Here is a 12,830-nt window from a genome sequence, read left to right on the forward strand (position 1 = left end):
CAGTGATGACCCCACCTTCAGCCCTTGAGAACCTTGCTGTCTTTTCCAAATCAGAAAAATAGTCCATTTTGCAATCTATCAGCAAGCATTGGTTGGATAAGGCAGATATTGCATTTGTCCAATCTTATTGCAGTTCTCTTGTGACTGAATCGTCTAATAACCAGTTGGCTACAAGTGGAGGTGTGGTCGAAATAACAAAACCATGCCTTCGAATTATCACGCTTGAGTTTTCTTATACCTCAGTGATGCAGTGCTGGTTGTTTACGCTGAGATTGACACGTATATCTGCCACAAGTTGTTCAGAAGTGGGCTCATTTGCCCAATCCAAGTGGTACCTCAAGTAAGTAGGCGGGTCTTAGTTATGACGCATGGCATTTTGAGGTCTTACGTTACTGCCGGGTGTTGCATCGTCCTCTGGAAATCACAACGTGAGTAGCAATTTTAGCGAGGTTTCATTGAAAATAGACAGCCTAAATATTGTAGTTTTTGCGTTGCTGAGGATCTTGTGAATTAGGCTTTTAATTATTCCGATAAGGTGTTTCATCCGTGTTTTCTGTAAGAACATCAGGATATAGTAGATGTGGTGAGCTTATGCAGCTAGCTAGCTAGCGTTTCATTGCCGTCGTTTTACAACATACCTCCTACATCATTCGTTAGCTAACTACTAGTTACAGACTAGCTAACGGGTTGGCCATCTAGATGCATGTTAGCCGATTGAATTATTTAACTTGCTAGCTGTCACTAATAGCCAGAAATAATCACAATTCAGCACCATAGTACTGGGTGAGATGGTAACTACTTCAAGAAACCTTTCATTGCTGGCATGGTTTTTGAGCTTCCCATTCAATGATGACCATTTCGTAAATGTCAGCTGTGCCAACTAGCTATGTATCTAATTAACATGCTTTCTATGTAAATATATAATGATCCAACTCAATCTTTGGGGATATGTTATAAAACTCATGATCAGCATTCATGACTAGGCCACAATTGTAATTTATAGGCGTTTCCTCTGTAAATTGAACTCTACAATGTAATCTATGCTGACATGTAAACAAGTGGTGCGCTTTTGTTGTCTTTGACAAACAGCCCCATCTCTTCCGGTACCAGTTTTCTATCACCCCTACTGGTCAACTGCCCAGAGATAGCTAACCGCCCCCGAATACACCAAGCATCTTCCAACAAACCGTCACATATCTTCCCCCTTTTCTACCTCCACCCCTGTCTCATCCTATCATCTCCTCTCACAGAATGGGCAGTGTTTTGGCAGCCAGCTCCCCCAACCCGGCTCCTGCTGGTGGTAGTCCTGGTGGCCCAGGCTTCTCAATGCCCCCAGTATCACCTGTACTGCCTTCAGGCAATGCGGCACCCAGTCAGCAGGTGGAGGCAGAAGGCCCTCTGCCCAACCCTGGCACGTTTGAGGAGTGCCACCGCAAGTGCAAAGGTAAACAGATTAGTCCATGAAATATCTAGAGAAAGTCCTCCACCATGAAGATGAGATCTGTGAATTGAATAGTGCAAATGTAGGCCAACGGCCACTGACATTTATTTTATAAATAATAAAAATGTCCTGCTCCTTCCCTGACTTTTCCAAAATGTTTGTATTTGACACTGCTCATTTGTCAGAATTTTGAAATCACAGAGAAGTATTTAGAGCCTTTTTTTACCAGTTTCTTTTTTTTTCTCTCACCTATTCCCAGCTTAACCTGCCAAAACAATGTGCTGTAGGATGTTGGTATCCAGCCAGGCACTAATCTGATGTCTCTCTTTGCTCACTGAATGAATGACAAATGGATGAATGGGCGATAATTGTGCACCTTACTTCACAATTGAATTTAAATTAGGCCTAACTGAATGATAAGGAGGTTGATTTAATTTAGAAAGACAATAGTGTAATGTTTTTTTTTTTATGCGCATTTATCAGCAGCAAATAATTTCACAGCGCGCCTTGGGGGTTGATACTATTCTCATGTTTTACTTTGTAAAAATAAGCTGTTATGGGACTTTTATATACTATAACTCGATTTAATCACATTTATTGAAAGGGAAGTGAAAACATGCTACATGTTGTATTGTTCTGAAGGCCTACTGCAAAACATATCCATGACTCTATCCAGCAAAGCAAACGATACCAGCCCACTGAATTAATGACGAATGGGCGATAATTGTGCACATTACTTCACAATGAAATTTAAATGAGGCCTAACTGAATGATAAGGAAGGTGAAGAGGTTGATTTAATTTAGAACAACAATGGTGTAATGAATTTGTGTTAAGCCTATCCTTAACTCCAACCAATTTTATGAGCGGGAAACAAACAATGCAAGTGAGCATGCACAGCTGGCCCATTCAAACTATACTAAAACTAATTTCACACATAATAAGAGTTAGCCTATAGACAAGATTCAATTGACAATAACCTGATGAGTGACAATATTAGGCCTATCATTTGTCAAATTGTACATGCTTGTAATTTACAGATGCAGTGAAAGGAGCATCACTTTATCAAATCCTCCTTTAGAGTCACATGCGGGTACAACATTTGGATTACTATATTGTATCGGAGAGCATATTCTGCAGTTTCAGTTACACTTACCTTTATCAGATAACTCCTAATTCAAGAGGCGCAGCTGTATTTCCAAATGTTACTTTTTCTAGGAATATCAGCGCTGTCCATGCATTCAGCACATGACCACTCACGCTACAGCATTGCTCTGGCTGCTAAGCAAAAACTACTAACGTAATAAACGTAACATTTTAAATATGCTATTCTTTCATCAATGGGCGATAGAAACTGATAATGTTGCATGTGACTTAAAGTAACTGAATGATGAGCGTGAAGAGGATGACTGAATTTAGAACAATAGTGTAATTTTGATAAAATTATAGGAGTTGTTGGGGGTCTAATTGTTTTATAATGAAAGGCTGGAAATTGTATATAATTTCCCCTCAGAGTCAAATCAGACACTGAGTACAAAATACAATGTATGTAGTTCACAATGGCAAGCCGACTCAAATGAATGGACTCACTGACAGCATTGCAACTGTCAGATGTTACTGATTTTAAGAGTCTTCATCTGATTCTGATGTTGACTTCAAGCCTCCAATGCCTGGGCCTCGCTGCAGAAAAACCAGAACAGAGCCAGGTGAGACAGGAGTCTGGGAGGGATGGCACGGCTTGGGTAGAGATGAGTTGATGTGACATGCAGATGTTGCAGCACATCAGATTGTACTGTTGCTCATGCTCACAGAAAAGGAAATAGGTGGAACATGTCTATGGATGAACTCAAAGCATTTATTGCAGTCTTGTATGTCCGCGGCGCATACGGCTGAAAGACAATGGATGTAGAGTCATTTTGGTCTATGGGGTGTACTTTTTCCGGGAGACCATGATACAGCCCGTGATCGAACCAGGGTCTGTAGTGACGCCTCTAGCGCTGAGGTGCAGTGCCTTGGACCGCTGCGCCACTCGGGAGCAATATTCATATGTAAGGGCACAATACAGTGTATGATACAATCAACAAATTAGTTTTTATATCTTGGCATTAATATATTTCCACAAATATTTATTTATACAATTCATCCATTAAAATGAATGCACTGGTGCTTTTGTTTAGGAATACAGCAAATCATTTCACCTGGCTGGTTATGATATTATCCTTTTAGTTTCTACTATGCCAAAAGAAGCTGTACCTGGATGTTATTAATTACTATGACCCTATTACTAATGGAATCTACAAATAAAGATGGTCAAATGGATTACGCTGTTTTTATTATGAGGGAAACAAAAATAGGCCATAGGTCTTTTTTTTTTCTACGACTTGGTCAAGGATGTTTTGTATAATTCTACCATCAACTTTTTATGTATGTGTATTTCTATATGCAATGAATCCTTTATCAAGTGTTGGTGCATATGTTTGCTGCACTTTGCCGGTTGATATGCATATGCTGAAGGTGATGCCCGGCAACATTCTCTAACAGGTACTTATAGGCTGAAAGGCCAGGCAGTTCTAGTGTTAAAGGATTGGTTCACTTTTTTCTAGAACCATATCTATATTGTTGACATAAATGGCATGTGATAGAAGGGTCCAGGCACTTTTATTATCATTTTTGTGTAGCTTTTTCACTTGGTTTTGAGAAACTTAACGCACCCACAATAGACTTCCTTATTGCTCGTTCTGCAGTATGTGGGCTCTGGAAAAACACGAACGAAGGCCCCAAACACATTTTAGAAAGAGCAAAGCTGTCAGTATAGTGCTGCAGGTCTTTAGATGTTGTACACATGAAATTGTGTAATTTTGAACTTTATCTGCAACATTATTAAATATTTGTGATGGTTTCTCTTAGCAGCTGTGCTCCCTCTCCGTGTAGCCCTCGCAGCACAGCTGGTAGGGGAAAGCGCTCGAGTCACACAATATGGAACATAACGTTGCGGGTAAAGTTTGGAATTGCACAGTTTCATGTGTACAACATCTAAAGACCTGCATCACTATTGGGTGTTTTTGTTTTTCCAGCACCCCCGTAATGCAGAATGAGGAAGTGAGGTTAGTTTCTCAACCAAGTGAAATCGCAGAAACGGGTGTCTGGACCCTTTCTATAACACACAATATACATAAATAACAAAATGGTGAACCACTCCTTTTTAATGATTCTGTGTCTTGATGTCGTAGGCCTACACGTAAACTTAATCAGTTCCCCTTTCTATCTATCTGTCTTTCCAGAGGTGTTCCCCATGCAGATGGAGGGTGTAAGACTAATCGTAAACAAGGGCCTGAGTAATCACTTCCAGGTTAGTAAAGGTCACTACATCTCTATTTTCTACTGGTAAAATGATGTTGTGAATGGCCTTTGATGATCCTGAGCCTCATTTCTTCATTCCATCTAGAGATAGATCTGCCCTGGCAAATAATTTCGAGTATACAACCAAAGATGGTTTAGTTTGAAGATGTGTAGAAACTGCTTCTCCAATAGAACTCTCCCCATCACGCTTGTAGGGAATGTCATGGCGACGTTGGCTAGCTAAGTTCATGCTCAGAAACACGCTGTCGGGTCTAACGGTTGTCTCGCGCCAAACTGCGCATGTGCAGGCAGTCAAATCAAAGGCACTCCTTCGACATAGTTGTTTTTGACAAATATAAATGTCAGTTTGTCACTTTCATGAGGTTGGAGTAATAACATGTTCAGCTACTTATTAAGACATTGGTTTGAATTTAGGTTTTGCATTTAGTTTGAGAAAATTAACTAAGGAAGAATTTCTCTTCTCTCATTGACTTCTCAAACCCCGGTCTGGTCTGCCGAGTCTGCTTCGGAAGCGTTCCCTGAAGTCTTGCGATGTTGAGCCTCTGGGTTTAGGAACTTTGATAATACGGTGTTAAGATTAGTTCTGGTCTTGCGCTCGTAACCAAATAAGAGAACAACCAAGCTCGTGGGAAGCTTTTGTCTTTTCATTTTACACAACACACAGATGTTTGCTTGAGGAGCATTGCTGACAGAAACATGAAATGTTGTCCTCCCTCTGATCGACCCCATCAGGTGAATCACACAGTAATGCTCAGCACCCTAGGCGATTCCAGTTACAGGTTCGGTGCCACCTATGTGGGAACTAAGCAGATGGGTCCAGCAGAGGTGAGTCTGAGCCAATTAGCTAATACCACAACCTGAAGATTTGTTTGATACATTAGCCCTGTACACACTACAGCTATATAAAGTTGTCACCCTTCATTTGGGTGCTTAAAGGGGTGCTTCGGGATTTTGCCAATGAGGCCTTTTAACTACTTCTCTAGAGTCGGAAGAACTGGTGAATACCATTTTTATGTCGCTGTGTCCAGAATGTAGTTTCGTGAGCCAATGCTCACTAGTGTTAGCGCAATGACTGGAAGTCTATGGGCATCTACTAGCATGCTACCACAGAAATGGTGTCTGTGAGTTCATCTGACTCTGGGGAAGTAGATAAAGAGCCTCATTGCCAAAATCCCAAAGTATATATTTTTTATACAGTCAAGTTCACACACACTACCAGTCATGAATTACAACTATATTACAGTTATTGTTGCTGGTATTTGTGAAATTAGCTTATTCTGGACAAGTTTTACCTGTACTTTGTAACTATTGTTTACTGTCTGCAGTCCTTCCCAGTCATGGTGGGAGACATGGACAACAGCGGCAGCCTCAATGCCCAGGTCATTCACCAGATCTCCAACAGAGTCCGGTCCAAACTAGCCTTCCAGGTACAGATATTTGGTTTTCTATGGGAGTTTTTGTTTAGTCTGCCATTAACCTTGGCAGTTGAAATTAGGTGATAATAAACAATACTTTGAAGTAGAGCTTCAACGCCTGGACCTTACACTGTCACCAAGCCTCCGAAGTGTATAGCCCATTTGAGTTACTACATCAGACTGATTGATAACATGTTTATCAATGTGTGTCCTGCCATCAGACGCAGCAGCAAAAGTTTGTGAACTGGCAAGGAGATTGTGAGGTCCGAGGAGAGGACTTCACTGCTGCTGTTACCCTGGGCAACCCAGATGTCCTTGTAGGCTCTGGTAAGCTTTGTGAAGGGAGGTATTTTGTAATACTGAAATGTACCACCAACTGTAACTTTATCTTAAGCTTATCATTTTCTCTTACTACTTCATCTTTCAGGTATTATTGTAGCACACTACATCCAGTCCATAACCCCATCCCTGGCTTTGGGAGGGGAGCTGGTTTACCATCGCAGGCCAGGAGAGGAAGGCACAGTCATGTCTCTAGCTGGCAGATACACAGGTGAGGCATTGGCCACAGTCACACTGAAGTATGGGAACAACCCAGTCTCTGCGCCACCCTTTCGATTTCAGGAGTTAATGTGTATTCTAAACCATGTAAGGGACTGTGTACACTTATTACTATATATCAGCAAGAAACTATAAAATAGTTAACAACTTATAATTCTGAAGGCAATTAAGTTAAAATGACAAGGCAATGTATGCTTGGAGACAGTAGATATCTTTTCAAAACAAAGGACTTATTTAGAAATAGCCAGGATAAAACAAATGTACAGGATGAATGAATAGTGGAGTTGGCAACATTTGATAGATGACTAAGAAAAGTATATGGGAGTTTCTCTAACCTATTTATAGCATGTGATTCAAAGAACAGAAACAAGACACTTACTTAAAATATAAAGTAACAGATTGAAGCCTACAGATGACACGCTCACATCAAATCAGGGAGAAGGTGAGGTTGAGCTGGAAAACTCTTACACATCTGTCTGGGACAGTCTTCAGAGAACTCTCCATGCAAGCAGAGTCCAAAATTAAGAATTTCAGTAGGCCACAGAATTCCACAAGGTCCCCGCATGGGGCGTCCTTGGATTGTTTTGTGGTTCGTAAAACCGAACAGTGAGAGGTGAGCCCTTCTGGACAGGAAGAGGTGAGCCCTCCTGTCAGGAGTGCTGTGATTGGCTTAGGTGATGGAATAGTTCCTGGGGTTGGGTCAGCCCCCATTCATCGTCTGCATTGTTCTGTGACTATTCAGACCCGTTGACTTTTTCCACATTTTGTTACGTTACAGCCTTATTCTAAAATTGATTACATTGTTGTTTTTATCGTCATCAATTGACACACAATGACAAAACAAAAACACGTTTTTAGAAATGTTTGCAAATGTATTCAAAATTAAAAAAAATCCATTACATTTACATAAGTATTCAGACCCTTTACTCAATACTCTGAAGCACCTTTGGTAGCAGTTACAGCCTTGAGTCTTCTTGGGTATGACGCTACAAGCTTGGCGCACCTGTATTTGGGTAGTTTCTCCCACTTTTATCTGCAGATCCTCTCAAGCTCTGTCAGGTTGGATGGGGAGTGTCACTGCACAGCTATTTTCAGGCCTCTCCAAAGATGTTAGATCAAGTTCAAGTCCGGACTCTGGCTGGGCCAATCAAGGACATTGACACTTGTCCCGAAGCCACTCCTGCATTGTCTTGGCTGTGTGCTTTGGGTTGTTGTCCTGTTGGAAGGTGAACCTTCGCCCCCGCTCTGGAGCAGGTTTTCATCAAGGATTTCTCTGTACTTTGCTCTGTTCATCTTTGCCTCGATCCTGACTAGTCTCCCAGTCCCTGCTGCTGAAAAACATTCCACAGCATGATGCTGCCACCACCATGCTTCACAGTAGGGATGGTGCCAGGTTTCCCCCAGACGTGACGGTTAGCATTCAGGCCAAAGCCTTCAATCTTGCTTTCATCAGAACTGAGAATCTTGTTTCTCATGGTCAGAGTCCTTTAGGTGCTTTTTGGAAAACTTGAAGCGGCTGTCATGTGCCTTTTACTGAGGAGTGGCTTCCGTCTGGACACTCTACCATAAGGGCCTGATTGGTGGAGTGCTGCAGAGATGGGAGAATCTTCCAGAAGGACAACCATCTCGACAGAGATGAGCTCTGTCAGTGACCATCAGGTTCTTGGTCACCTCACTGACCAAGGCCCTTCTCCCCCATTTGCTCAGTTTGGCCGAGCAGCCAGTTCTAGGAAGAGTCTTGGTGGTTCCAAACTTCTTCCATTTAAGAATGATGGAGGCCACTGTGTTCTTTGGTGACCTTCAATGCTGCAGACATTTTTTGGTGTCCTTCCCCAGATCTGTGCCTCAACACAATCCTATCTGGTAGCTCTACGGACAATTCCTTCGACCTCGTGGCTTGGCTTTTTCTCTGACATGCACTTTCAACTGTGGGACCTTATATAGACAGGTGTGTGCCTGTTTTTTCAGTCCGTTAATGCTGTTTGCTTGAGGAAATAAGAGTTTGAGGCACTTGCGTGCGGTGTAATGTTGTCCAATGGAGAACTTCCTTGGCTGAGTCATGGTCACTCCTCGTCAGAACGCTGTTGTGTCCATGTCTCTGGCAGAAGTCTGGGTGCCCTTTTGGTTCAAACCTGCCACCCTTTTTGCTGATAGAAGCTTTGATGTAGACTAGAGGGGGGCCACTCACAGCAAACACCCAGCAGGGTGTTGTCCTTCTCCACTTTTGCTCAACTTCCTTTGTTCTCTGGCCACTGAATAGGTCCTTGTGTGTTCTTATTGTAGTTGACATCTGGCAGGGATGTGTTAATTTGACACTCTACAAACATGTATTTTTTATATAATGCAGCAATAGTCCACTAACTTATATTTTTCCATAGTGGATAGGATAGATGTGTGTGTGTTACACTATGACGTTTTAAGACCTGTGTTTCTTGCTATTTCAGGCAGTAACTTCATTGCCACATTGACACTAGGGGGAGCAGGGGCACATGCCTCCTACTACCACAAAGCCAACGACACGGTATTGCTCAATTCCATTGGTTTCCTTCTGTGTCTGTTACTTTTTACCAATGTGTTGGTTAGTGTCTTCATCACCAATATTTTTATCCCACAGTTGCAGTTGGGTGTTGAGTTTGAGGCTAGCACCCGTATGCAGGAGACCAGTGTATCATTTGGCTACCAGCTCGATGTGCCTAAAGCCAATTTGCTCTTCAAAGGTATGGCTTCTGCTTGTATGTTCACAGATTTTTAAAGTATATGTATTTTCCTGCATATTAGCCTTTTGTTACATTGTTTGCTGTTTTTGAATTTTCATATACAGTTCCTTCAAAGTATTCATACCCCTTGACTTATTCAACATTTTGTTATTTAATCCATTCTGAATTCAGGCTGTAGTTTTCTTTCTCACTCATCTACACACTACCCCATAATGACAAAGTGAAAACATGTTTTTAGAAATATCTAATTTATATAAATATTCAGACCCCTGAGTCAATACTTTGTAAGAAGAACCATTGGCTGTGATTACAGCTTTGAGTTGTCTGTATCAGCTTTGCACATCTGGATTTGGTGATTTTTCTCCCATTTCTTCCTGGCAGATTTTCTAAAGCTCTGTTAAGTTAGATGCGGAGCGGCAGTGAACAGCAATCTTCAAGTCTTCCCACAGATTTTCAATAGGATTCATGTCTGGACTTTGGCTGTGCCGTTCAAGGACTTTCACATTTTTGTTCTGAAGCCATTCCAGCATTGCTTTGGCTGTATATTTGGGGTCGTTGTCCTGTTGGAATGTAAATCTTCGCCCCAGTCGAAGGTTGTTTGAACTCTGAAGCAGGTTCTCATCAAGGATTTGCCTATATTTGGCTCTGTTCATTGTTCCCGCTATCCTTACAAGTCTCCCTGCCCCTGAAAAGCATCCCCATTGCCTGATGATACTGCCACCACCATGGTGTTAGATGGCTGATGAGCTGTGCCTGGGTTTCTCCAGTCATAGCGCTTTGCATTCAGGCCAAATAGTTAAATGTTTCTCATCAGACCACAGAGTATTTTGCTGTTTTTCATGTGCCTTTTCACAAACTCCAGTTGTGCTGTAATGTGCCTTTTTCTCAGGAGTGGCTTCCGTCTGGCCACTCTCCGATAAAGCCCAGATTGATGAAGTGCTTTAGAGACTGTCCTTCTGGCATAGTCTCCCAACTCAGCTAATGAACTCTGTAGCTCTGTCAGTGGGCATTGGGTTCTTGCTCACCTTCCTGACCAAGGTCCCTCTTGCCTGGCTGCGCAGTTTGGTTGGATGTACAGCTCTTGGCAGAGTCTGGATAGTTCCATATTTTTTCCAATTTCCCAATGATGGAGGCCACTATGCTCTTGGAAACTTTCAATACTTTAGATTTATACCCTTCCCAAGATGTATATGCCTGATCACAATTCTATCTTGGAGATCTAGGGATAGTTCCTTGGACTTCATGGTATAGTTTCTGCTTTGACATGCACTGTCAACTGTGGGACCTTATATAGACACGTATGTTTATTTCTAAATCATGTCCAAACAATTGAATTGGCCACAGGTGGACTCCAATCAAGTTATAGTGGCATCTCAAGGATGATCAAAGGAATTTGAATGCACCGGAGCTCAATTTGGAGCGTCATAGCAAAGGGGTGTTAATACTTATGTCAATTTGATTTCAGTATTTCATTTTCAATAAATGTGCAAAATGTATATATTTCATCCATTTTTAAATTTGGCCTTTAACAGAACAAAATGTGGAATAAGTTGAGGGTTATGAATATTTTCTGAAAGCACTGTTATCCAATTTTCTGTTTTTCTCCCCAATACTCCAGGCTCCATAGATAGTAATTGGGTGGTGGGGGCCACACTAGAGAAGAAGCTGCTTCCTCTGCCTCTTTCTTTGGTCCTGGGGTCCTTCCTCAACCATAAGAAGAACAAGTTCCAATGTGGTTTTGGCATCACCATCGGTTAGACTTACCAGAGTGGGGGAAAGCCTATAGGCAATCTTCACAGAAAGGACAGACAAAGCCTAGACTCACCACTGAGTCTCACATCACTTCAATTTTTCCCCATCTGACTACTAAGAAGTTCATTGTTGGTTCCAAATGTTCATTTTTCCTAAATAATGTATTAAAATATACACTATATATACAGAAGTATGTGGACACCCCTTGAAATTAGTGGATTCGGTTATTTCAGCCATTCCCGTTGCTGACAGGTGTATAAAATCGAGCACACAGACATGCAATCTCCATAGACAAACATTGGCAGTAGAATGGCCTTACTGAAGAGCCCAGTGACTTTTTCAACGTGGCACTGTCATAGGATACTACATTTACAACAAGTCAGTTTGTCACCTTTCTGTCCTGCTAGAGCTGTTATTGTGAAGTGGAAATGTCTAGGAGCAACAATGGCTCAGCCATGAAGTGGTAGACCACACAAGCTCACAGAACAGAACCGCCGAGTGCTGAAGCGCGTGAAAATCGTCTGTCCTCGATTGCAACACTCTGGAAGCAAATTCAGCACAATAACTGTTTGTCGGGAGCTTCATGAACACCTTTGGGATGAATTGGAACGCCGACTGCGAGCCAGGCCTAATTGCCCAACATCAGTGCCCAACCTCACCTAAGGCTGTTGTGGCTGAATGCTCTGGGGACTTGCTTCCAATGTTCCAACATCTAGAACAGTGGAGGCTGTTATAGCAGCAAAGGGGGGACAAACTCCATATTAATGCCCATGATTTTGGAATGGGATGTTCGACGAGCAGGTGTCCGCATACTTTTGACCATGTAGTATATAATCATTGAAAGGTTAAACAAAGATATGTAAATAAGGTGCATCTTTAGGACTAAAATAATCAATCGAATGATCAAAATTGAGGTAAAAATGTATGGGCCAGAGATTGAGGACAATGTGGTGATGAGATTGGACAATGGCCATATACTTCAGAGACTAACGTACTGAGACCAACATAGCAGACAGCAGTAAAAGAGGACTCTGTAAAACACTTGCTGTTAGGAAACTATCAAATTATAGTACTTTTGTTTTTAGGTCAGTGCCTGTCCAGTTTTGTTTTGGTCGGTTTGTTTTTATTTATTTTGTGCTGTATGGTCTATCTGCTTCTTTTCACTTATTTTTTGTTGGTTTTTTTTTTAGGTTGGGGAGGCAGAGGGCAGGAAAATCTTTTTCATAATCGTATATATTACCTGTATATATCTATTGGGAAAAGGATAAATGCCATTTCTTACAAAATATGGAGAGAATTGGTTTTGTTTCTTATTGCTTCAAATTCTCTGCTCATCGTTGACAGCCTGAATTGTTTCAATTGATGAGGATAAGCTGAATGCTGTTCATGAGTTTCATTTTATTTAAATCACACATAATACTGACAAATATGCTGATATGCAAGAAAGTTTGCTTGAAGAAATTGAGACCCTTTTCAAGAGGGCAACAGTAGAAGTGATTATTCTATTGATGATAGAATCCTGCACAGCTTGTGTAATATAGTCCTGAGTCACAGGTAGATATTGGTCAGGAGATGGAGAGTCCGGTAAC

The 12,830-nt window shown here is 41.6% G+C and overlaps 1 protein-coding gene across 3 annotated transcripts; it reads left to right on the forward strand.

The window, feature by feature from the left end:
• Positions 1 to 230: 230 nt before the first annotated feature.
• On the forward strand, positions 231 to 12,529 carry tomm40l (translocase of outer mitochondrial membrane 40 homolog, like). Of its 3 annotated transcripts, none has more exons than XM_045709792.1 (10): positions 231 to 340; positions 1,251 to 1,444; positions 4,721 to 4,788; positions 5,532 to 5,624; positions 6,125 to 6,226; positions 6,436 to 6,541; positions 6,642 to 6,764; positions 9,217 to 9,293; positions 9,387 to 9,489; positions 11,108 to 12,529. In XM_045709792.1, the coding sequence occupies exons 1-10, from the start codon at positions 246 to 248 to the stop codon at positions 11,245 to 11,247; spliced, it is 1,101 nt and encodes a 366-aa protein (XP_045565748.1). In that variant the 5' UTR covers positions 231 to 245; the 3' UTR covers positions 11,248 to 12,529. The 3 variants fall into 3 exon arrangements, with proteins under 3 accessions (XP_045565748.1, XP_014032536.2, XP_045565749.1); XM_014177061.2 differs by having other exon boundaries at positions 293 to 428; XM_045709793.2 differs by lacking the exon at positions 231 to 340 and adding an exon at positions 435 to 583.
• Positions 12,530 to 12,830: the final 301 nt, after the last annotated feature.

This window comes from Salmo salar, chromosome 27, assembly GCF_965601325.2.
Source record: "Salmo salar chromosome 27, fSalSal1, whole genome shotgun sequence".
NCBI lineage: Eukaryota > Metazoa > Chordata > Actinopteri > Salmoniformes > Salmonidae > Salmo > Salmo salar.